The following is a 26,619-nucleotide window of genomic DNA, read 5'->3' as shown; positions in this document are numbered from 1 at the left end:
CTTGTTCCCTGTCTGGCAGAGCTTTGTCGAGCAGTGTCTTGAGTGTTTTGGAGATATTTGAGACTGCAAAATGGATACTGAACCCTCAAAGTCTAAATGGCTATGAGTCACAAGGGGACAGAGTCAAGTGGTAAACTTTAACCTTTGATGTCAGGCCATGCTGCTGCCCTCAGATGCTCTCTCTCACACGGAAGCCCTGTGGTGTGTGTGTGTGTGTGTGTGTGTGTGTGTGTGTGTGTGTGGTGCAAGGTGATTTCAGGATTTTTCAGGTTATTAATTCTACATTTTGCTTTTATTTTCCCAGGCTCCCAGTGCTCCAGACATATTGGACATATACAGGCAGACGACATGCAGATATGGTGTTGAAGTGTTTTGAAAGAAAACACTAGAAAAAAGTTGTTGCCGTCATATATCGTCACTTGGTACAAATTCACAGTGTATGTGTATTTACTGGACTGTGTGTGTGTGTGTGTGTGTGTGTCTGGCATCAGATGGGCACCTGAAGCAGCAGGACAGTCCAACAACTCCGGACCCTCTCACGTTTCCTCCAAGTACTCCATTCCCAGAACATGCTCGTTGATAAATTTAGGCTAAAACACTCACTGCATGTCAAGCAAGCACCATCTACTCACTCAAACAGTCCCACAGATTTAAGACTCACTGGATTCATCCAGAACCACCCAGAAGAGTTTTTGCACCATCCTGAAGAGATTTACATCAGTTGACCTTCAGAGTTCAAAGAGCACGTTCTGCATCTGTCCAGAAGTAGGCTATTGTCAAACTGTGTTAACAAAGACAATAAAGACTTTATAGAAAGCTGACCAGGAGAGAGTCAACAAACAACATGCAGATTTTTTGACACATCAAACATCTCAGAGGACTGACCAACTCCTTTTTCCAGCTTGAATTTTCCTGCAAGATTTCTGTTTCGAAATGATCTGAGACTGTTTATGACATATTTCACCGTAGAGTCTGTACAGCAGCTCAGGACGTTGAACTATACGTCATGGAGCCATGACCCGCATGGAAGAGCAAGGGAAAGACTTCAGCAGCCAGGATGAAGATGACAGCCCCAATGACAGCTGGTCCTGGGTAAGAAAACTAAAATACTATGTGTCCTGTGTAGTTGTTTACAGTAAACGGAAGATGTATTTGTGCAGAGATTTGTCTACACTGGATCTGTATTGAACAGAATCAAATGTTTAGATTTGCTAGAATGACAGCGTCAGCGTCAGTTCAGGATAGTAGGTGACCCTACAAGCATTACTATCCTATGACATGTACCTGTGGCAGGACTGTTTCTATTAAATGTAGAAAAACATAAACCCCAGTTTGAATGAAATGCAAAAGTTCGCCGCCATCTACATCAACTTGTTTCTGAGAATTAACTGCAATATGAAGCTTCTTTAAGTACCTTGTGTGAAGCTGAGAAGAGGCATAAGGGACCACCTGACTGGTTAGAAGGTCTTTGGTTGCTTTCCAAGAAAACATGACAGTGTCCTCAAAAACACTGCGATCAAATAACACGCTCATTCTGTTCTTGTGTGTTTGCATTTGTGAGAGTAAGCATGTGTGCCTGTGCGTACAGTGTGTATGCTTTTTACAGCCACTTCTCAGTATGGGTATGCTGGTTCTGCGGACTGCGTGTGTGAGCTTTTGTCTGCCTGCGCAGTATAGACCATGTGCTCATATCTCCAGGCATGATCTAATTTATGATGCTAATAAACCTTGAAATCTAATAACTACTCCACATTATTTAAGAGGATTTGTTACATCTATACTGTAGTTAGCCAGTGGCAGTGAGAGTTTTTTTCACTAAGTGGGATAAGAAGAGGGAAAATATGTTTTTTAACATCAATTTGTAATACTGAATAAAAAACAACCCCAGTTGTTCTATTAGTTATTGATCATAAGGCAGATATTTGTTCCAGTATATGTCAGACATCGTTGTTTTGGTCAAAATAGGATTGGTGGCAATGGTAAGAAAGCTTTAACCCGCCATGTCTGGCCTTGCAGACCAAACTAATCAGATTTTTCTAAAGCTGTGGAGTGTGTCTGCTAGGACTCCACATTGGGGGCGGGTTCAATAGTTCAGTTGTGGCTCAGGCAGCCTTCTGATTGGCGCATGCAGCCCATCCCCCTAGACGACACCCCTGTCTCCTTGGTGATGAAATGAATGCATTCTTGACCTCGGAGTTCCTGGGAGAGATCAGGCTACCCCTGCCTCAACAAACCACCTTCTTCACCCCCCCTCCCTCTCACATGTCTGACATGAAGTAACACTGCAGGGCCATAATAGCTGAGGGATATCAGCCAGCATCCACCCACACACACCCACATACATACAGTAAACAGACAGATACACACAGACAATACAGCTCATGCATGCAGAGAGCAAATATTAACTCAGCCACATCAGCAGAGCACATGGCCACACAGTCAGACATGCAGCCAGTGTGAGGCACTAAATTTGAAAGTGCAGCATGTTGCATATATGTCTTTTGAATTAGAGTTTAAAATGAAAAATTCAATACAATGTCAATTCAATAATATTAAAAGACTTTAAGAAAGGATAACAATAACATGGAAATAGAGGACAATTCAAGAGAAGAAAGATAATCATAATAAAACTGAAAATATAGTTTTGATAATCCCTTTTCAAATCTATTTATTGAAAAGTCTTCCATGCTGCTCAGTTTTTATTCTAAAAGTTCTTTTTCCCTTGTAACAAGTTCTTGAGCTGCAATAAAGCCACCCTGCACACTGGAGTAAATAAACTAGTTCTTCTCCCCTGTCAGACCTCTGAACATTTTTTTTTCTCTGTCATACATCCATGTGCACACAAACATTAACATTCTGCAAATTCTCTCTCTGGCCTACTCTCCTCTCCCCATATTGTATCTCTTTCTGTGAGTCCCACTTCTCCCCTCCCTCTCTCCCCTCTAGTTGGCTACTTGTTGCTCCCTGATGAATGACTCAGTTCTTAGAAAACCCAACACGTGTTTCCTTGTTCCCGCTCTGGCTGCCTGGTGTTGATAGTGTGTGTGTGTGTGTGTGTGTGTGTGTGTATGTGTGTCCATCAGTGACTATGACAGTTTCGCAGCACAAGTATGTGTGCATATATTGACGAACAGCAGAAATTGATCCATAGAGTCATTAACTGTGGCACATGCTGGGACTGGAATTTTGTGTACACACACACACACACACACACACACACACACACACACACACACACATACTCACACACAAAACCTATTCTCTGCAGGCCCTCATTCCTTGAAAGATGTTCTATCTACTCTCCTTTTGTGGGTGTGTGTGTGTGTGTGTGTGTGTGTGTGTGTGTGTGTGTGTGTGTGTGTGTGTGTGTGTGTGTGTGTGTTGCATTAACACGCTCTAAAAGTGGTCTAGAATAACAAACAGGGGTAGGAGCAGTTGGATGTGAGTGTAATTTGGGGACTGTTTCTTAGAATCACTGAACAACAACAAAAAGCCATGAGAGCCAATTCAGGGAGTAGCACCTTACATAACTTCACTATAATCTGATTTCAGAAGTCAGGGACATATTAAAACTATTAAGACAAACACAGAAAGGAAAAAAAGAAAAGAATTTAATATCATTTTCTGTCCATATGAAGTGAAAATAAATCAGTTGTTTGTGTAGCAGAAATGTTTACAGCTTTGACGTTTTTGTCACATGACTCACATGACTATACACAGAAATTGTCAAATCCATGAAATCTAATTTGGATTTGGACTGTTGAGAACATCCCAATAATGACAGCACATCACTGAGATGATAGATGAGCTCGATGCTAGATGTGTGTGTGCATGTGTGTTACTTGAGCAGGTCTAAGCATGTCTGTAAATGTTTCCCAGCAACTGGTATGGAACTGACGCCATTAGCTGCTTTACATGAGTTCTGGATTATCTGACTGATCTGCAGTTACCATCAGACTCTGCTACACAACTGTCTGTGTCTGTCTCTTTTAGACACATACTGTGTAGTTTCATCGTCCCCCTTTGCACCGTCAGTACTTCCTAAAGGGCATATATACACCATGCCATACCAGGGATAGTCTATACTTCACACATAATGTATACTGTACCATACTGAAGCAATTTTTATGTACAGCAGGACAGTGAAGGAGAAAGATGATGCTACATGTGTCATGTATGTCACGTGCCTGTTACTGGAAACTAAGCCTTCCTCTCTTCTGTTGCTAACTGATAAATTTATGACCAGTCAGTATACTGATGCAGCTACATGTGAACGGAAAAAAAAAAAAACGTATGGATGCCGTAGGCTACATACACGCATAACAGTTTTTATTACTTGCTATCATTTACTGCCAGTATATGTCAAATAACATGTATGTTACTTGAACTTACTGAAGTATGTTTCGCTTAAAGGAAGAGTTTGACAGTTTGAGCTCTCTTGCTGAGATTTAAATAGGAAGATTGACACCACTCAAATCTGTCACTTCATTAAAAAATTGTAGCCAGCAGCCTGTTAGCTCAGCTCAGTGCCTGACAACCGCCTTTTACACTTTCTGTACAGATTAAACAAATGAGACAGAACGGATTTATATCCTCAGACAATGCTGTCCTTGTTTCTGGTTGATACACTAAGCTAAGCTAACTAGCTGCTGGCTGTTGCAACCTTCTCCTCAAGCTCACTGATAGCAAAGAGCATATAATAGCATATTTCTAAACTGTTGGACTGTTACCTTATACTGTGGTGACAAAAAAAAAAACCCTCAGTCTCACTTTGAAAATGTTGTAGTTTTGGAACTTCCTGCATGACCACATTATATTACATAGATAGGGCTCAATATGCTTGTAGTTGCAAATAGTGGGTTTTATACTTGAAAACAGTTTAACAAGTCTCTCAAGTATCTTTATTTCAAATGACATTAGCCTTTCCAGTCTTGCCACAGCCAAGCTCACCATCTGAGACAATGTCTTGGCCTAGCCTCAATGTGTCAGGGCAGGTGGATAGATTTGAATTTTGACAGCTGAGACACAGTCAGTACATTGCACAAATACAGATGCCTTCAAGCCGCCTGAATGTCACTGCTATTCTTATCTCTGCTACACATACTAGACTTTCTTCAGAATACAAACAAGATCCTGTTTGCTGTTGCTCTTCTCTCAGTCATACACAGGAAGAAAATTATGTGTGTGTGTGTGTGTGTGTGTGTGTGTGTGTGTGTGTATGCTTTCAGCCAGCTCTGTGGGATGTAGTACACAGTGTGTAGTCACCGTAACTGTGTTTTCATGTGTCTTCTCTACAAAGTTAAAATAGGAACTGATACAGAATGGCACTTCAGAGCATTATTATTAAGCGCAATGTGATACTTTAATCAACAGGAACAAGGCAGTGTTAACCTGTCATCCCCACTGAACATTTTGATAATCTAATTTAACCTCATGTGGCCTCAGATACTCTTTCTGCCTTTATATTATAGTATAACAACCAAGCACTTAGTGTTTGCCTATTATAGATTTAATGTCACCCTTTGCCTGAGGGCACAGTGTACTGATGACCAGAAAACGCTATCAAAAAGATGTGAATGGATTAAAATCCCTTTTTTGTCCTCTCCCTTGATTGACAGTTAATAATTGTAATGACAGCTGTGCTCATTTTGAACCAGATTTAAGCTCAGGACTGAGACAGCAAAAACACATCCAAAATACAGAGAAACACTTGAAACCCCAGAGAGAAATATCAGAGCAGCTGCAGCTTTGCAGCATGTTACTCTCTCATCAGCTTCAGACACAGAGAGAGCAAAATGTCACTTTTTAATAAGGGACCATTTACCATATTAATAAAGGGTTCTTACAATAGTCTTACTGTGATGTTGTAAATGTTAATAATTTGTTAATATGTTAATTTCGGTACAGAAGCTCTGCAGCCCTTTTCCATAAGGTCAGAGGTTAAACAGTCGATTGCAGGGATCTATCTGTTAGTGTTGAAAAGACAAAGCACGAGTCATGGTGGAAGAGGATAAACACTAGTTACAACCCAAAAGGAGGTCTTCCTGAGGGCTAATTTAAATGATTTAAAAAGTACCACATAACCAATATTAAAGAGTGCTTCATTAGCCCTAGTAACGTATAGACCGTACATACATTAAATTAAAATGAAAGAAGTATGAGTAATAAATACAGGCATAAGATAAACTCATTAAAGAAAATCATAACACAGATGATTTTAAGATTTTTCAGTCGACGTTGTGTGACGTCAGCGCCGGCTCAGCCAACCGGGTCCCTCTGTGTTTGCGGTCCGGTGGCGGTGGGAGGAATAATTTTAACTGCGGGTTAAATAGCGAAGCAGCCTTGAGCAGAGAATCCAAGATCCGATGTGAGTTAAAACGTAACGAGGCTTATCTGTAACCGACAATGTGTGATTTCGGGACTGACACGTGTCGGAACTGAAAACAGCAGAGGACGTAAAGTGGGAAAGAAAAAAAAAACAGAACAATTTGAATGGCGGAAAGATCCCCGAGCGAGAAGGGACGTCAATAATTAATGTAAGTACAGACGGAATTGCGAGCGTAACCCTGCTGTCAGCAGCACACCGACAGATTTAAATATCCTTAAAGCCTATTTTGTCAATATTAACCCGGGTCTCTGTTTGTTGTTGCGTATTTGTAACGTGCGGCTGTTTGAATGGAGGCAGAGCTGAGGTGCAGACTGCAGAGCCTCACCCCGTGTGCAGATGTTTACATGTCGCCTCACAGGCTACGCGTCATACTACGAGCAGTTTAAGAGCCTTATGTTGATGCAGCTTGTTTTCTCTTAATTGTATTTGTTTCAGTCTCGACATAGATTATGTTATGTCCAAAAAAAAAAGAAAAGAAAAGAGAATGCATATTCGTCTATTTGTGTTGTTTATTCAGAGAAGAGTCACGTGGATAAGGTCACCCATGAGTAAAAATATATACACAATTACAAACCCTATCAGAAAACAATGAGTAAATGTCTGACTTTAATGCCATTTAGTTAGAGACAGTAATACCGGAGTGTCAGACTGCTGCACCAGCCACATTAAATTGATTTAATTGGATAATCCTTCATACATCATGTTCATCATCTGTAAGTCCCTCAGCCTCTCTGTTCCCTCTCTCTGCCTCTCTTATATCTGGTGGTCTCACTGTCATTACTGTAGTGAGCTGAAGTTTTATATTGACTAACTAAGCCTCTGTGGGGTTTTTCTGTTACACTCACTGAATGTAGCCCTGACTCAGTGTTGCTGCTCACTTGCCTCAGTAGTTAATTAAGGCGAGGTTCATTTAGTGTTTTGTTGTTTCTTTGGTGAAACAATACAACAGGTTCACTGAGTGACTCTCAATGACCCTATGAGTTGTCTCGTGATTGGCTATTACATAATGGAGGAGCATTGTGATTGGCTGTTCAGCATGGGCAAGGCCTTAGTAGTGTGTGCCCTCGTGTGTTCAGGCGTGCGTATGCGTGTATGTGTGTGTGTGTGTGTGTGTGAATGAATGAATGGTCCCATCAGTCTGCACGTGGTCTATGTTGACAGTGATCAACAACAGGTCTGACGCATGCCCGAGAATGACCGCATGTACTCATGTGTTTGTCCGAGACATAGCAAACAAATGGATAAGGGAGCGAGAGTGAGACAAAGGGGGCGAATAATTATGTAATCATTGTGAAATAAACTCACTCCCACTTCTTGAGCACTAAGTCACAACAAGAAACTAAAGGGTCAGTTCACGCAAATAACAAAAAAAAAAAAAAAAAAAAAAAAAAAAAATCCTCCTCAAATAATGGAGGTGAATGGTCAGTTTGTCTTTCCAGACACTGAATTTTAGATATGGAAAGATACAGTCCCACTGAACCACAACTTTGCATATTGGTTGAGTAGGAAAATGTGTTTCTCATCACTGACTCGTTAAAAGTAAGAGAAGTCCAAAATACCCAGTTTTTAAGTCTGTTTCTGTATGCATCATGCACATGTGATATTTTTACACCTGATTGTAATTTGTGCTATGATATAAGCAGAGGCACCATGAGGCTAATTCTGAAAGGAGTGTCACTGGTTTAGTAACAGTGTTGTGGTGTGTTGTGATGTTATAGCAGGCTGGTCAGAACAAGCCTGTGCTGGGTGTGTGTGTGTGCATACAGTATAGTTTGTATAATGCTGGGTCATCAGAGCAGAACAGTGATTCACAGTAATTGATGCGTGTTAACAAATCATCCTCATCATTAGAGTGTTCTTACATAGTCTGCCAAAATATTAGGCCATCTGTCCCGGAGGTACACTGTAATGATGCATGTGTGTGTGGTGTGTGTGTGGGAGACAGAGAGAGGAGACATGAGAATGCAATGTATCTGAGTCAGCACAAGCAGGTGGCAGGTGGAGATTTCAAGGGTCACTTTGTTATATGTAAGACAGTGATATCACATATTTTGTGTGTGTGTGTGTGTGTTACTTTTCCTCTTGTCTTAGCTTTATCTTCTTCCCTCACTCTATCTTTCTTATTTCCTCTTCCTTTGAATGCGTCATTTAGCAGATTCTGACTGGCAAAACTACAAATGTTTTCACACTTGTTTGAAGCTAAAGAAACACTCGTATTGGTGCACAGTTTGTTGAATAAATCATTACCAAGGCTTGACATGATCAGGCACATGTTCAGATCTGTTGCATTGCTCAATATTGGCTTCAGACTGTTTGCAGTGCTCTCCATAATCAGTATCTGTTTACAATGTGCTCTCGTTAATGTCATACCTGTGGTTACTCCTATGAATCAAAGCTGGGAGGCCATTAGCTCGTATATTACATAGTGTAACACGCAATACAACAGACACCAGCCGCAGAGCTTGTAAACAGTCTCATAGTCTTTAATGTTTCTGTATATGTGTGAAAGCATAAAATATCAGCTTATTTTCCAACAAAGTGAGTGTGCTCTTTTCTCTCTCCCTCTCTTTGCCCCCCCACCTCCCCAACTGAATCAACAACCACCGATCTCGCAGCCCAGTGAATGCGTTTCCCTGTCTCTGTCTCTCTCCAGGGCCATGTTTGGCATTCTAAACAGAGAGCATTAGAGGCAGTGGATCAGAAAGACTGGCACGGCACCACATGATTAATCTCGTCCCTGATGGAGTTACTTGCATTGCAGGGGAGAATGAAGAGGCACTTTTGTTTTACTGTCATGATTTTTGTTTTCAACTCTGAGAGAGAACCCTCAAAATCAAATTTTTTTTTTATTTGTTAGGAAAAGCAGAATGTTTTCATATCCACGCACCCACACACCAATCACACCCACAGACATAACCCACGCTCAGCAGCACCACAAGAGTAGAGATAAGAATGTGAAAACTGTCACTGTGTGTGGTTTCAGCAACCTGCCTAACATCTGAGATTTCAACAGTAGCTGGTGTGTGTGTGTGTGGGCCATAACTGGACTCAGTGGATCAATAATGTATTTTAATGTGGCAGGATGACGTGGTGGCCTTGTGGTCCATCAGAGGTCATGATTTGTCCTGCCGCTGTGTGACACCCTGGGGTCTGAAATGTAAATAAAACCTTTTTAAAGGGACAGAAGAAAAGTGTAGAAATTAACAAAAACCATCACCCTCGTTTTCTTTCTCCCTGTCTGTCTCCAGTTACAGACCATGAACTATGTGGGTCAGTTGGCGGGCCAGGTGTTTGTGCAGGTCAAGGAGCTGTACAGAGGACTCAACCCTGCGACGCTGTCTGGATGTATAGATGTCATCGTGGTCCGGCAGCCCGATGGCTCCCTGCAGTGCTCCCCCTTCCACGTCCGCTTCGGCAAGATGGGTGTGCTGCGGTCACGTGAGAAAGTGGTGAGATTATAGAGCGCCCTTACCTTTGACTCTCTTTCTCGCTTTTCATCTGTATGTACAGAATATTGTGTGTACAGGTAATCTGAGAGTTTAAATCAGTGGTGGAACATTGGAGTATAGGGAGTATTCAAGTCTTTTACTTAAGTAAAAGTAGCAATATAAAAACCCTTTTACAAGTAAAAGATGTACATTCAGGCAATTTTTTTTTACTCACAAAACCAAAAGTTACTGAATTATGTCAACACAAAAACTCAGAGTGGAGGCTAATGAGGTTTAAAACATGTTAAAGGTCTCTTTATTCTGTCCTGCAGGTGGACATAGAGATCAACGGAGAGCCAGTGAGTTTGCACATGAAGCTGGGAGAGAATGGAGAGGCCTTTTTTGTCAAAGAGACGGAGAACACACTGGTGAGTTACGATTGACAGAGTCATTAGTCTGAGTCAGTAAACAGGCACAAATATAGGACGGAACATAACTTACTGACATGAAGGTCATACAGCCTGTGATATAATACAGGCAGTGCTTAATTTGGACTCAAAGGGAATTTAAGTCTCGCTCCTCTTGCTTTGTAGTAGTTATAACTGGTTTCACCACTTATTGTGTGTCCTCAATTACATGTCGCTGTTATTATAATTGCTCTGATTGCTAGTTTTCATGCTCGGACAAGCTCAGAGGAGGTCCCTCCTCTCCTGTAGTCTGAAATGCAACATGAGACTGAGTTCTGTCGGACAGCTGCTGGAAGTACAAAACATTTAATTTTTATAATTTTACTTTAACCAGGAAAGCTTAAATGAGATTCAAATGAGTGTCACGTCATGAAATCTGAACTGACAAGACACTGCACACCTGTATATACTGCTCTGAGGCAGAATTTTACATCCTTGGAAAGACTGTCATTATACATATTTTACTTCAAGGTTCTTGCTATAGTCTATTCTACTCAGTATGTGTGCTTGCATGTGCAGTATTCAATTAACCAATGTGATGCAGTCCATCCATCCATTGTCTATACCAGTATATTATCCAGTAAAGGGGGAGGAGGGACTGGAGCCTATCCCAGCTGTCATTGGGCGAGACAATGTGATGCAGCGCCAGATGGAAATAAAGTGCACTGCAGAACCTACCGCACAACCATGTGTGTTAGAGACACCTTGCAACAGTCAGTGTGATAAAGGCCTTAGTAAAGCAAACAAATAAGCCTTACGGCGGCTGTGGCTCAGGAGGTAGAGCAGTCGCCCACCAATCAGAAGGTTGGTGGTTTGATTCCCGGCTCCTCCAGTCCGCGTGCCGAAGTATCCTTGGATACTGAACCCCAAATTGCCTCCGATGTGTCATCAGTGTGTGAATGTGTGTGTATGTATTAGAAAGCACTTATATATATAGAACAAGTGCTGTATGAATGTGTGTGTGAATGGGGTGAATGTGATCTGTAGTGTGAAGCGCTTTGAGTGGTCGAAAAGACTAGAAAAGCGCTATATAAGTACAGTCCATTTACAAATTAAACTCCTGCAGTGCAAGTGCTGGTTTAGAGCACAGACTCCACTCAACTTTAAGTACTGCGGTGCAGTGAGAGAAACAAACAATCACAAAGGATAAGGAGCAGATGTGATCATATGGACAAAGAGATCTTGGCAGAGAGATAGATGACCTTACCAGTCAGATGACATATGGACAAATTACGTCTGTTTGTTTTGAATGGAAAACAAAATCACAAAGCAGTCTGCTGATCTGAGTCTCTGTTGATGCAGATAGAAACTTTACTGCAGCATACTGTCTGAAATCTAAGCTGAGCAACAGCAAGGAACAAGAGCCTCTGTCCCTGTGTGGCATCCTGTTGGCCAGCATGACTTCAGTTTCCTGGAAATAAACCAACAGAAAATGGAAACACAGTATGTGCAGCACAAATGCAGATACAGCAGAAAATCATCTGACGTGGGAACATTTCCTTTTGTTGAAACAACTGATTCTGTAAGGTGATAAGCAAGGATTCGTGGGACCTTGGGGGGGATGCACACTTATGGAGGAAGCAAGGATAAATGATAAATCAGGAATTAAAAGGAATATGTCATAATCTGAGAAGATCTAACTCCTAATCTGAAGGATTACATTGTCTTAATTTGGTTTCCATTTCCTGTCTCTGTCAAAGACAAGAACCCATCTCCGACAGCCAATAGGTTCCATAGGTTCTCTTTAGAGTGGGTGAATGAATGGGAGGTTAAGGCTTTTATTTTAATTCCTCAGACACTTCATTCAAATAAACACAGAACATTGTTAAATTCTCTTCAGCCATGTCTGTTACACTGTTTGGGCCTCATGTCAAATCCTCTCCTTGAAATAACTCTCCCTCCACAGAGTGGAAAACCACCAGAGGGCTATTTATAGCTCAGCCAAATTCACCTTCTCTACCGCCGATTGCACACAGACATGCTCTCAGAATCTGGCTGTCACTGATCTGTGTACAGTCCACACAGACAGGAAGACAGATGTCAGACAGACGTCCAGATACAGAGATAGAGGAACAGGACAAACAGGATGCAAAGCTACGAGCCAACAGAAAATAGACAAGATGGCACACAAATTATCCATCTTCCATAAGTGTTTTTTGTTCCAGTAACAGTCTGCATTATCATCTCAATGATCTGAATGAAAAAAGATCAAGCACATTTTGTAGGAACTATTTGGCACTGAGCCCAGTCTTCTGTGCCTCTGTACCCAACCCCCTTTTACTCTCTCCCTCTCTGTTCCTCAGGGTGTAAAGTTAAACTTAAGGATTTGTTGGGGCTTGTGCGCTGGCAAATAGATCCTGCATGTGAAACATGAACCAAATGTTCTGGCAGGGAAATTAACCTTCAGGCTGGACTTTCTGAATACCTTTGGTTAAAAAAACAAACAAAAAAACCATGTTGTAATTTCTCTCAAAAGTGTTTTGGATGTTTCCAGAGCAGATGAGCTGTGGCCTGGCATCGTGCACATTCTGACCACTGTCCCTTTTCCTCTCCCATCAAATGAATTGAGCCGTGCTGGACTGTGTTATGACACGTGCAGTGCAAAGCATGTGTCAGTCTGCGCTGTTCGGATCATCTCTTTATCTTACTGACTTATCTCTCTATCTGTCTGTCCTTCTCTCTCTGGTATAGTCACTGTAGTGAGATTCTGATGAGTAAATCAGTGTGATTTTGCTAATCTGAGCTCAAACCCAAATTCCCACCAGATTACTTAGACCCACGTGGGGGAAAAAAAGCATTTTTGTCTCATCAGTCAGTGAAGACTAGAAAACTAGACTTAAATATCCCATCACTATCAATATTTTACATCAAATATTATTAAATCAGTAGAAAGTTAAGCATGATTTTCAATCATAGTAACCTCAAATCATAATGTCGTGTTCCCCTGTTGACAGGAAGTAGTTCCGTCCTACCTGGTGACATCACCCATCATGTCTACGGGGGAGGAGTTGATGGAGTCCCAGCTGGGCAGGGGCATTTCTCGTCACCACGGTAGGCCCTGCTAAAAACAACAACAAAAAAAATTTTGGAATTTGCAAAACTGTGCATATGTTTAATTGTTTCTATGCCAATGTCTCACACCACATACACAGAGACCATCCCCTGCAGCTCACTTCCTGTCCAGAGCCTGGGGCCACAACAAAGTGATGGAGGGATGGCCAAGAAGAGGAGGAAGAGGAGGAGGAAGGCACGGCCAGAGGGAGGTGGAGTGGGAGGAGGAGGAGGAGGAGGAGGGAGGAGAGAGGAGAGCGAGGAAGAGTTCTCAGAGGATGACGACATGTTTACGATCGACTTGAGTTCAGATGAGGAGAGAGAGGGTGACAACAGCAGGTGATTGTGTGTGTTTGAGGTTGTCATGGGCAGCAGGATATGCAAAAATCCCATAATATTTCCAGTACCTTTGAGCCAAAAGATTATGGGTTTTCATCTCTGTGTGTTAGAGGAGTTTGAGGGGCCTTTTTCTGCATGTCATTTTGTTGGTGTGTTTGTTTGTGTGTGTGTGTCAGAGAGAGATAGAGAGGGGGAAAGGTTATTAAATGCCATGTCAGTCTGTTCCATTGCTGCGGTAAACAACCTTCGTCAGCAGTCACAATGTTGTTTGTGAATCTGATGCGCCTGTGCCAACAACTCCTCAAACTCTGTTAAATGGAGAGACTGTGTGTTTATGTTTTTCACGCATGATAGAGTGTGTAAGTGGTTGTTCTAGCTGTCTAAAAAAAGGGCTTGTGCATTTGCACCAAATGAATTTGAAACACAGGAATACAAAAAAGCCCTGTAAACTAAAGACATTCTGTGATTGCCCTCATTGGAAAATGTCCATTTTTAGCTGTGTTAGCTTTATGGCTCTGTGAATGTCAAACAGTGTGATCCAGACTTAAATGTCTTAACTGCTACTGAATGGATTGTCATGACATTCTGTACAAAGATTAATGTGCCCATAGGATGAGTTACAATGACTTTGGTGATCCTCAAAAATCTTTTTAATACTTAATATCTTAATACTTCAATACTTACTACTTACAACCTAATATCAACACCTCTTAGTCTTGTTAGGGTTAGTGCTTAAATATAATTAAGAGGTCAGGGTTAGACTTGTCGAATGATTGTATAATCAAAATGTCAGCTCACCATCTGTGCCACTTTAAAGCCTGTGAAAACTTGGCTTTAAATCTTAATCTCCTAAAGTATTTCTCTGTATCATAAAATATTCATGACTTAAAAATGACAATCAAACCAGTGAGTGCGAAAAGACCAGAGACTGTCCACACTTTGGCAGGAAATTGTGTGTTTATGAAGGTGACCATTACTCAAAGTGAGAAGCTGATTGGGAGAATGCGTTTTCAGAGCCTTTAATGTTGCGTATGTCTCGGTTCAGTATTTAAATTTCAGTAGATGAAATCACATGCTCAAAAAAAAAAACAACTTAAGGATTTCACATGTGAGTCTGCTTGTGTGTACATGTTAGTATTTGTCTGTTCGGAGCCCTGTGAAAACCAGCTCTGTTTGTTGGACATGCTCCAAGGATTAGTCCTGTTCCCACAGTGCACTCTGTCTCTTTGAAATAATGGCTCGCAGTGCCGTCCTTACTGCAGGGGTTCCAAGCCTTTTTTAGGAGGTTTACCACATGGCAGGGACATGCAAGAATGTGGGTCTGCTTAATGTCATACTGTACTTGATGAGAAAATCTTCTATGCTGGGTTTTGATGTATTGTTACAGTCAAAGACGTTGCAAAGGTCTCATGGTGGATATACACAGGCTATTAATGGTGTTTCAGAACATTTTTGTGTAACCAAACTGTTTTACTTTATTTGGACTTGCAGAAACACTGTGTATTTACAACATATAACATGGTGTGTGCACAAGTTGTGAAATAATGAGTGTGTGTGTGTGTATATATGACTGACATGTCTCTGCATGTGTGTGTTTGTGATCAGACCTATGTACAGTGACCAGGGGTCTACAGCTGTCATGCACACACATCCCAGCACTGATTGGACCCATTCACAGAGGTATTGTTTGAACACACAGCACACACATACACACACTCGATGAACTGTCTAGTTAACTTCTTTAACAATATTAATTTCTTATTTATTCAGTTCATATCGCACCATGCATTTTTAATACATTTTCTGTCATCAGTGTTAGTAGATAATAACCCTGTTTTGCTGTCTTTCTCTTTCTCTTTCCATGTCCCCTTTTTTCTGTTTTCACCTGTCTCTCTCTGTCTTTTGATCTTCCTGTAGTAATATGATTAAGGAGACTCTCTCCATCCCTCCACCCTGTGGTCTGTCCATCTCTTGTCCTCAGCAGACCTCTCACTTCTCTTCTCTTGTTAGGTATCACCTTCAATTTTACACTCTCTGAATGCTGGCAGTGGAGTATGACTGAGTATAAATGGAGTACAAATGAGAGAAAATCACAGTTTGCAAGAAACAGATACAAGTGGTTTAAAACTGGGAAGAGGAATTAGTAATATAATGATTTCTGCTTTATTTTTTGGGGGGTATTTTGAAGGTTATTATGCATGACAAAGTTACAAACTGATCTAAGTCAAGTGCCTGACTGTCTCTCTCTCAGCAGCCCAGATGACTCTCGGTCATCAACGCCAAAGAGTGACTCAGAGCTAACCAGTCAGAATAAAGATAATCCTGAAATGCTGTGGACCTGGGGGGAGCTGCCACAGGCTGCCCAGGTATTCACACACTCAAACACACACACACATTGCAGAAAACATCTCAGTACATATTTTATTCAGACTGGCAGATTTACAGGTGTTGTACAGGTGTTTTTTTTATCTTTAGATAAAACCAGGCTAGCTGTTTCTCCCTAGTTCCAGTCTTTATGCTAAACTAAACCAACTGGCTGAAGGCTCCAACTACATATTGAACTTACAGACATAAGAGTGGTATCTATCTTTTCATTTAAAGAAAGCCAATAAACGTCTTTCCAAAAAGACTGTTGACTATTCCTTTAAGTCTCCTGCATTTTTTTCAATTGATGTTATCACATAAGAAATAAATTTTTTCAATAAACACTATCTAAACAAATGAATAAATAATGTTTTCAAATCAGTATAAGGAAGGAAGGGAGTGAAGGAAGGAAAGTGTGAGGGATGGAGAGGTAGACCTCACATGATAAGACAAAGATAAGTTAAATGAAGAAGGGAAGGCTTAAAAGAAACACAGCTTCAGTGCAGAAAAAGGAAAATTGTGTGAAAAGTTGTCTCTCTCTCTTACAGCCGTCCTTCCTGACCTCCCACCAGAAGCAGGACCCTGCCGCAGCAGTCTCCATCCCAGTGTCAGACAGCACTCACTTCAGAGCCATCAGTGACACTGGAACCCCTTCCCTCACACTCTTTAACACCCAGTCAGGGGAAAGCACTGCTCATGGTGGGGACAAGGACACTGAAGAAAGCAAAAATGGAGATGGACTAACCGCTAAGACTGAGGACAGAGCTGGAAGAGAACAAGGTATTAATCTGGAGCAAAATTTTGCTGTATCTGCGAAGACGTATCTGCGAAGCAAAAGATGGGAGTCATCTAAGGATAATACTCTCTGAGCCACAGCTGAACTTGTTTGCAGATTGTAAACAGCTTAGGCATCTGCCTCTTTGACAGACTTGCAGAACTTGCCCTTTAGTGACCTCTAGTGGTAGTTTTTGGGAATTCATGTTTTGCAAACATTACATGGTGTCACATGTTAACTTTTCCATGGATGAACCACAAATCAACAGGAGACACTGATTTTAGAACTTGGTGACCCATGAGTTTTTCTTTTCACGCATCAGTTGATTCTTTGCCATTTCTTTTTTTTACGCAGGGAGACGGGTGGAAAGTGTTGGGCCATCATGTGCAGAGATGGAGGGTCTAACAGCCTGCTCAGTGTCTCCCAGGATTCTCCCTGATCATCTGGATGAAGGTGGGAATAGAGGCAGTCCCATCAGAAGAACTGATTCACCATCGAAGAGGAAAGGTAATGAGTAAGCAATACAAGGGATTTTCTTGAACAGAAAATCGTCTCTATGCCACAAAATCATCTTTTATCTCTGCTACCAATGAAGTGCGTTATTGTCCCTTTAAGAAAAGAGAAGCCAACACCTGGGTGCTGATGGCATATACCTGGATGACATTACAGAGCTGGAGCCTGAAGTAGCTGCTCTCTACTTCCCTAAAAGGTACTGTAAAAAAACATATACATGCACCAATCATGTTGAGTCCAAAGCATGCTCTACCCCAAATATATGCACCAGCTGTATATAACAGTATAGGTATTGAGTGTGTGTGTGTGTTTCTCTCTTTCCTCAGTGACGGAGGCAGCAGCTCGATGAAAGGAGACTCAGAGATGATGATGATGGGAGTGCGGAGCGCTAATCAGTCCCCACAGTCGGTGGGCAGCAGCGGGATGGACAGCGGCGTGGACAGTTTGTCCGACCAATTAGGGGACCTGCCTCATGTCGCCATATCTTTGTGTGGGGGACTCACTGACAACAGGGAGATCACAAGAGGTAGGTTAAGGAATGAGCATGAGTTACTCTGCAAAGAATATATGACCGAATTAGCTCATCTGCTGCACAAAGGAAATTCTAACTAGTCATTATCTGTTTTGCATCATGTTATATCTTTAAAGTGATAGTACAGTTTTTACAAGAATATATGACATTTTGAACCAGACAACCAGAGATATAAGAAAAGATTTTTAAAAAAGTATGATTCATGTAAATGTATGTTTCCTGTCCTCTTTATGTGAACATTTACCCAAGAGAATGCTGAACGATGTGTCTGCCAATGTGTGTGTTCTTGTGTGTGTTTGTGTTTGTATTACAGAGCAGTTCCAGGAGAGGGCAATTTCCTACCAGCAGTTCTCTGAAAACCCTTCCATCATTGATGACCCTAATCTAGTGGTCAAGATAGGGAACAAGTATGTACTGCTGTATTCAGAACTGAGAGCAGAGACTGTGGCAGCCATCTGATATTTGTTGTTTTAAAAGTCTGAAAACATTAATACTCATACGTATTTTGATTTGTTCAGTCTTTGTTGTTAATGGGTTTTAATAAATATAGCAAACCTTGTTCAGGTGAAGGGCATGTTTATATGTGTAGCAACAATTTCTTTCATACCCAGACAGTAAAGTTTGATTTTTTTTCATCAAACTCTTGGCAAGAAAGCAAACAGGCATATTTCTCAATATTTCTTCAGATAGCCTCAGCAGCAGCAGCTGCAGTCATGATTCCTGCTTCAGAATCAAATATGTCAGCCGTTTTTTGCAGATAGAAGTGTGAGGTGTAAATGAGTGCTTATAGCGCCCTCTGTCATCTGATATAGGTATTACAACTGGAACACAGCAGCTCCTGTCATGTTGGCCATGCAGGTCTATCAGAAACCTCTGCCGCAGGTAAGACCACCACAGTGATAATATAGTCTCATTTTTACTCAGTGTGCTATGGTATCATCAGTGGCGGAAGATTACTTAGCTATTATAATCAAAAGTTAGTGCTCATTATGGACTATCTCAATTTATTATTATTATTATTATTATTATTATTATTATTATTATTGCTTGGTGTCTGTTACTGTTCTGCAACCCCCTGCATCACACCCCTGTGCACTCCAGAGCATTTTGCAATGAATTCTCCTTAACCTAATGTTTCACTTTGGTTCAATGTTTTCATTGTTAGCATCCAAAAAAATTCATCCAAAGGTTAACAAATAAAGTGTGTTCACATTTGTCTCTGGCTCTCATAATCAATATTCAACTATTTCAGCTATTATTCTACACAGAATATGAATACTGAAGATAAGATTTGATTATTACTTTAACCAAAGCAAACAAAGCTGACCACACTAACTGAGTTATGGATGGATAACCAGTCTGATGTGCCATATTGGCTGATGATGAACACACATGGGGAAGCTCGCATCAAAGCTGCCAGTCTTGTACCACAGTGAAATATTGCTTTAAAGCTAATTGTTCTCCTAACACTTTAATAATGTCTTGTCTTTATCCCCCTTCTTATGTTTTTTTTCCCTTTTATTTACTTATTTTCTTTCCTCCACCACCCATCTGGTGTTTGTGTGCAATAAGTGTTGGTGTTTGAGTTATGTGTTTTCTGCTTTTGGCCTCTTCTCATACTGCCTCCCTGGTCTGTTTGGCTCCAGCCTGTCCCAGCCTGTATGATATTTTCTGGCTTTGCTTTTGAGTGTTGGTCAGAGCATGGTCAGAGCATGTCTTTGCCCCCCCCCAACACACACACACACCACCACACACACACAGTACTTTAAATCATTTGCCCTTTGCATGCCATCATGTTATCACCTGTTCCTGCCTTTATTTTAGTGAGATAGTTGGAGTTCAGTGTGGTTTGAAGTTTGTTGTTTGTTAAGTTGTACATTGCATTTTGAATTCTATTTTTTTGTGCTTTCAGTTCATTAGTTTTGTGGGTTTACCTGTGTGTGTTTTCAACTTTGCTTTGCCTTGAGTTTTTTTCCTGTCAGTTTTGAGTTGTATGTGCACGGTTGTCTCCAGGCTTCAGTGGAGAACATCATGAAGGAGAAGATGCCAAAGAAAGGAGGACGCTGGTGGTTCTCATGGAGGAGCAGGAACAGCGATTCCAAATCAGTAAGTAGACACACTATTAGCCATGAGTCCTAAACCTTCAGTATACTGTATACAGTATAGTGAATCTTGACTACACAGTAAAGATTGTCAGAGGGGAAAAAGGATGGGAGCCATATAAGTTTCTCAACGTCAACACAACATTTCAGTTGATTAACTTAGTTGTGACCTTTAACCTTTGTGAACTTCAGGAATCAGTGACAGAGGCAGGAGACCGAGGAGAGGGCTCACTCACTATGGCCTCAGTGAACAGGTTACTTAAGACATTTACTGCTTATATGTCATTATAACCCTCACATTACCATCAGTTTTTTAATAGCTTAATCTTATATCAAATTTGATTGCCTTTGATTTCTTAGAATGAAGGATGAGTCATCCTCAAGTGATGAGGACCACGGATCCCCCATCCAGGTGTCAGGATCCTGCCAGTCAGAGTCCCTCATGAGCTCTGGCAGCATCTGCTATAAGAAGACTCTACGGCTCACCTCAGAGCAACTGGTATGTTTTCCCACAGCTGGTTTTATTGATGTTAATGGATGAAATTTCCTGCATATTAAAACAAGCAATGGCATATTTTATATTGCACAGCACATGGTTCACTATGATAAGGAAAGAATGTGAGCAAAATAATATCTCTTCTCACAAACATGTATTTTTGTCATCACGTGGACCTATAAATCTCTCCAAATCTGGACCACACTTTGCTGCAGTAGAGTGTGAATGGGCCATAGGTTGTTGTGTTATTGCATTTGTTCCATATGTAGATTATCTAACAAGACTGGGTGTATGTGTTTATAGGCTAGCCTGCAGCTGAAGGAGGGTCCTAATGATGTGGTGTTCAGCGTGACCACTCAGTATCAGGGCACCTGTCGCTGCCATGGCACAATCTATCTTTGGAGCTGGGATGATAAAATAATCATCTCAGATATAGATGGAACCATCACCAGGTAAAAGACAGCAGTCTAGCTGCCCCAGTTTCAGCTGTTCACCAGTAGATGTCAGGCTTTACATAACTTTAAGGTTTGGTGTCTCCTAAGTACATTGTGTTAAATACACTAATCTGTAAATGGGATGGTCACCTGTATGTAGGAAAGCAGCACTCAAGTACATCTGCGTTGTTTTTGAGATGTTTCCTTTCTTGTAGGTCTGACACCCTGGGTCACATCCTCCCCACTCTGGGTAAAGACTGGACCCACCAGGGCATCGCACGGCTCTACCACAGAGTCAGCCTGTGAGTGCTACCCTACAGTCTGCACACAGCTTAAATCAGCTTCTATAATACAAATATCACATTTATTTGTTCATTTATTTTGCTCACTGTGTATTTTCCTTTAACTGACACAGATTATGGGTAAACTGTTACACATATATTCTCGTGATTTGTTATGGAAACCACAGTGCACAGCTAAGTACGAGCTCTCTCTGTGCCACAGGAATGGATATAAATTCATGTACTGCTCAGCGAGGGCCATCGGCATGGCTGATATGACGAGAGGGTACCTGCACTGGGTCAATGAGAGGGGAACCATGCTGCCAATGGGGCCAGTGCTGCTCAGCCCGAGCAGTCTTTTTTCTGCCCTCCACAGGTCAGACACACACCACACATACAACCATGCTACGTTGGAGTAATCAGATTTCATATGGCCTTGAAGCCATAAAAACAAAGTAGAAATTTTTATCGGTAGTTTAATGATAGTTACATTGTTTGTGTTAAATATGCACTTGCACGGTGCTAGAGAGAGCAGAGCACTTTGCTGTTAATGTAAAATGTAAATTGTAGTTGCAAATGTTTTCATTTCACTTAGCCCTTACCCTTTCAAATCTCCATTGAATGGGCAAAGACAAACGACACGCACAAACTAAAGAAAAAAAAAAAAACTATAAAAATGTGTTCAATGTTATGTGCTGTGTCGTACAGGGAGGTGATTGAGAAGAAACCAGAGAAGTTTAAGATCGAGTGTCTGTCTGACATCAAGCACCTTTTCTACCCAAACACTGAACCTTTCTATGCTGCCTTTGGCAACAGAGCTACGGTAAGACTACTGCATGTGACGGTAATAATGATTATGTCTGTGCACTATTTGAAATTACCTGTTCATATTTCCTAATAACCTCATAACTGTTGCTTTTGGTTGCGATGCTGATCATTTGTGTTTGTGTGATTTCAGGATGTATATTCCTATAAGGAGGTTGGTGTTCCTCTGAACAGGATTTTCACCGTCAATCCCAAGGGGGAGCTGATACAGGAGCATGCCAAAACCAATATCTCCTCGTAAGCTTTCTTCTCTGTTTCTTTTCTTTCTTGATTTTCATCCGTGTAATCTGACTCTGCACATGTGTGTGCACAGATGTAAAATCTGTAAACGTCTGTCTGTCTCCCTCTCAGCTTTGGGCGTCTCTGCGATATGGTCGACCACGTCTTCCCAGTCCTAGTTCAAGATGAGGAGGCAGACTTTCCCTGCTCTGATACATTTGGCCAGTGCAACTACTGGAGCAAACAACTTCCTGATGGAGCAAACCAGGAAGAAGAAGAAGACCCACAGCACCTTGAGACAAGCTGAGGAAACATCATGGAAACCAGCATCAAGGCTACAGCGTTGCAGCTTTTCATCGCACGACACTGGTCAGTGGTTTTGTGATTCATCATGAAGCTGGCAGCTCAGATTAAAAGTGAAGATGCTGATTATTTGAGAATTAAAGACTTATCCAAGAACAGTGTTGGAAAATCACACAAGACTTGAGCTATGTGGCTCCTTCAAGGTTTAAAAATGTTACTTAAGATATGTGTCTGCGACTACTGATTCAAAGTAGTAGTAGTTTTTAATATTCCACATAAACAAATCTGTGCCATCGTTCAACAGTGAGAACACAAGCAGTCCTGGAGACTCATACTATGAAACCCAAAGGTAGAAAGCCATATTACAGTGAATCTATAGGGGCATTTAAGTTGAAAACAAAAAAGAGGAACAAGAGCAGGAAACCTCAAAAATCAGCACTAAGGGTAAAATATAGGAAATAGACTGCTGTGTCAGAAAAATCGTTTAAAAAAAACAAACAACAAAAAAAAAGAATTTCAACAGTTGCTTGGGAGTGACACTAACTGACGGTTCTGCCCAAGGAAGATTCACATATTGCACGTTTGCAAGTGCACTGACATGCAACACACGCACAAACACACAATACAAACAAGAGTAAATCTTGTGAATGCATTCCACAGACAATGCACAACACTGCAGAACACGAATATAATATATTTCACTGCATGTTTTTTTAAAGCTCTGTAGGACTGATAACCACTCTCTCCTTCATCCCACACCGCTCTGTACTTACACTGGTGGATAGAAAAGCTGCCACACAAAACATACGCTTGCAAGGGAAGAATTTTTGTCACAGATGCACCAATGCAGGCTGGTATAAAATCAGTCTATCTGTCCTCATAATACCTACTGCTTTGTTTAATATTATACAAGGCACACAAATTACATATTCAGTAAATTGAGTAAGAATTTTTTTCACAGAAATCCTACTGTACTTCACAAATTCTAAATAAGCAACCCTTTAAGATCACTCATATAACCAGCCTCCACAGCTGACAATAAAATGTGAATTACACACTCAACCTCTTGGTGCATCACTCATTTTTTAGAATGTTTAGGAAAGAATCTTGACTTTTTCCTGACCTCAGATAACACTTTGCACCAGAAACACCACATTGCATTACAGTAAAACCATGTAGAACATGCAAAAAATTGTTTGTGTATCCAATCATCTTCTGTGCCAACCTCCTTTGCAGGTCCAGCTAAATGCGGGTGGTCGTTTGACCGTGCTACTGTGAAAGATGTGGCTCTGGTACATTTTCTAACAAATGTTCAGTGACTATACTCAAGATAAATGCAGGACAATGCAACTAACTTCAGTCTATGTTCTTTATGTCTGTTTTTATATGCGTGAATAAATTAACTCCAGTGATATGCTAGAATGTAGTACATACAGTAAATCACTCACAGTATGTGTTATTCTAATGACTAATGCTCATCAATGCAATTACTGTGTAAACCATATACACGATATGGTTATATATTTTCAGTTTTATGATGTTGTCACTGCACAGATCTGTATACTTTTTATGTACAGCACTGCTCTGTCCTGTAGTGGACAGTTAAATGCAGTATATTTAGACATTGTAAGATTTTCTCCCCACAAACACATCTAATTTTTGTTGTTGTTTGTATTTCTTTCATCTACCAGACGTTTATCTTCTCATCCACTGATCAAATTCCAGTTATTGTAATGCATTTATGGGAGGTTGAAGCCTGTCTGTTCATTTTTACCATGTGTATAACTTAAAATGGGGGAAACCACTGTAAATAATGAATAATATTCATTTTTTGATTATATGAAGTGAACAAAAAAAGCTTTTGACAGCTTAGATATTGTCTAAAATACTTTCTTATTGGTGCTTATTCAAAATGCACTTGCATCCATTGCTATAATTAACTCTCTAGTAAAGTTAGCAGTAGTTAGCAGTTTTCACCATATGACCACTAAAGCAATAGATCAACATGTAGTATATATATATATATATATATATATATATATATATACACATACATACACACATATATATGTGTGTGTGTGTGTGTATAGGTTTCATTTGTTGCCTCCACTTTATCTTGGGCAACAAGTTGGCTAGTTTTCTTGCAAAATAAAGAGCAACATCAACCCATGTAAACTTCCTCTGTTTACCCAGAAAAACAGGTAGTAGGGTAGTTGAAAGTAGTTTTAATGCCTGACAGCTTCAAGAAAATTATTTGAAGTCATCTTCAAAAAAAATCTTAAAGTAATTCACTACATTTAGTTAGAATTTCACAAAGATATTTGTACTCTGATATTAATGTGTGCTAGATTGACAAAAACAAGTGAAATCAAAATGCCAGAACACTGTTAGTAAGATCTCTGATTGGTTGTAACTGACTGTTATCCTGTTTGTACATACGTAGATATGTCTGATGCTGTACTGTCATTGACTCTCTAAAGGAAAATTAATCAGGAATTAACCTTTAACTGAATAATGTTTATATTCCTCTGAGGGATCCGGTGTTATTTGTGCAAGAGGAAAAGATGCATGTTGTTGTAACGTTAAACTGCATATTTACGTGGACATAATGATGACTGTCTTGTCACCTAATTGTTGTATGGAAGTATATCGCTTAGAAAAATAGGGAAAACTGATTAAATAGTTTGGCTTCCCTATCTCACAATTATAAGATCGTTTTCCACCAGTTATGAGATAAAACCATCATTACTTTGACATGATTTAGTATTTTTATTAGCACATCAGACATGCACAGATGTGTCAAGTGTCAAGTCAATGTGTCAACTGATGGGGCCAAAAGTACAGAGCTCTTTAATCTGTGCGAGGTCGGTGGCATTTAATCTGATAATCCTAAAATCTCTCTGTTGATTTTTTTGTAATTACAGTATAAGGATCTCCTAGTTATATGATCTTATTTATGAAATATGGAAGTCAAAAGTACGATAACATATGATTCTTCTTCTTAATGAACTCAGTGCTCTTCCCACATGTTTAGAGTAAATCATCTTTTTGATGATTATCACCTCATTCTTTCTGTGAAAGATCTATTAAAGGTCTTGACTAGTTATCCAGTCTGTCTCTGTGCTGACATGAATGCTGATCCATTTTGCTTCCCTTTGTAAAGGTTATGTTTTGGGCACTAAGCAGCAGTTTACCAAGCAGTGTGCAGTGCAAGCTATTGTTAACAAAGTAGTTTGAATAAATCTGAGCAGTGGACACATTTTTCAATAAACTCACATCTGACTGCTTTGTTGCGTTACAGTTTTTGTCAACATATTTCTTTGTTGTTTTTCTTCTTTTCACCTCAGACATAAAGCCTTAGCTGATCAGAAATAACACTGTAGTATCCGCATAACACTTTCCTCAGTACTGTATTTTTTGGGGGGAGACAAGGATGTGAGCGACATGAGGGAGCAAAGAGAGAAACGTAATCTCCCTCAATCTGTCTCGTTAGCAGCTGTTTCTCATTTAAAAACAAAGCCATCTTTTAAATTAAATCCAACCCCTTTTCTCCTGTTTCTGTTTTCTCCTCTCAGCACCTTATCCTGTTCTTTCCCACACTCCTTTTCTTCCCCCGCTGCCTTTTTTTTCTATTTTTTTTCTTAATCTCAGTTCTACTTTTTGGATGAAGAAACACAAACGCACACATTGTGTCAGTTTTGGAAAAACAGGAAATCTGGTCTCTGCTCTCTCTCAGACTACTTCATCACATTCCTTCTACTTCTCCATTTAAGCCCTACCCCCTTGTAACCCCATGTGCAAAGGGCTACCCCAGCACACACAAGCAAAGATATGCCGACACTTTTACAGAGATCATCCTTCCTCCTCCCCTCCCCTGTGTTTTTGCTGGAGTTAAGGAGAGTTTCACTCTCTTTTAGGAGTCTACCATTTTGGATCGTTACAGCAAGAACCGCTCGAGTTTCTTGTGTCCAAGTTAATTTCTCATCAAGTAATACAAACACACACACATACCAGGCAAATTATTAACACAATAATTAACTGTTCTTCTGCCTTTTCTGACCTTACATATGCATCAGCATACTGACACATACATTGGACAACA

General features: G+C 40.5%; 1 protein-coding gene across 5 annotated transcripts; it reads left to right on the top strand.

Moving 5' to 3' along the window:
* The first annotated feature begins 652 nt into the window (after nucleotides 1-652).
* On the top strand, nucleotides 653-25,815 carry lpin1a (lipin 1a). Of its 5 annotated transcripts, none has more exons than XM_051077399.1 (24): nucleotides 653-1,092; nucleotides 9,637-9,837; nucleotides 10,149-10,244; nucleotides 13,238-13,334; nucleotides 13,436-13,673; nucleotides 15,279-15,353; nucleotides 15,591-15,683; nucleotides 15,928-16,039; nucleotides 16,586-16,817; nucleotides 17,167-17,319; nucleotides 17,428-17,521; nucleotides 17,652-17,851; nucleotides 18,171-18,264; nucleotides 18,670-18,739; nucleotides 19,430-19,516; nucleotides 19,871-19,963; nucleotides 20,152-20,213; nucleotides 20,320-20,458; nucleotides 20,759-20,907; nucleotides 21,105-21,191; nucleotides 21,394-21,546; nucleotides 21,879-21,993; nucleotides 22,129-22,232; nucleotides 22,347-25,815. In XM_051077399.1, exons 1-24 carry the CDS (start codon nucleotides 1,015-1,017, stop codon nucleotides 22,519-22,521), a joined length of 2,997 nt encoding a protein of 998 aa, XP_050933356.1. In that variant the 5' UTR covers nucleotides 653-1,014; the 3' UTR covers nucleotides 22,522-25,815. The 5 variants fall into 5 exon arrangements, with proteins under 5 accessions (XP_050933356.1, XP_050933381.1, XP_050933352.1 ...); XM_051077395.1 differs by having other exon boundaries at nucleotides 654-1,092; nucleotides 15,925-16,039; XM_018666907.2 differs by lacking the exon at nucleotides 653-1,092 and adding an exon at nucleotides 6,311-6,536 and having other exon boundaries at nucleotides 15,925-16,039.
* Nucleotides 25,816-26,619: the final 804 nt, after the last annotated feature.

Source organism: Lates calcarifer, linkage group LG2 (genome assembly GCF_001640805.2).
Source record: "Lates calcarifer isolate ASB-BC8 linkage group LG2, TLL_Latcal_v3, whole genome shotgun sequence".
Lineage (NCBI taxonomy): Eukaryota > Metazoa > Chordata > Actinopteri > Centropomidae > Lates > Lates calcarifer.
Note: the sequence above shows the minus strand (reverse complement) of the source record. Positions and strands in the feature narration are given on the sequence as shown.

What these genes read in the sequence shown, in the direction of transcription:
- lpin1a (XM_051077395.1), top strand. Translation starts at nt 1,015, where the DNA reads ATGACCCGCATGGAAGAGCAAGGGAAAGACTTCAGCAGCCAGGATGAA. An exon ending in CACTTCTCTTCTCTTGTTAG is followed by an intron (nt 15,684 to 15,924) that starts GTATCACCTTCA and finishes TCTCTCTCTCAG; the next exon opens with CAGCCCAGATGACTCTCGGT. An exon ending in ATAGATGGAACCATCACCAG is followed by an intron (nt 20,908 to 21,104) that starts GTAAAAGACAGC and finishes CCTTTCTTGTAG; the next exon opens with GTCTGACACCCTGGGTCACA.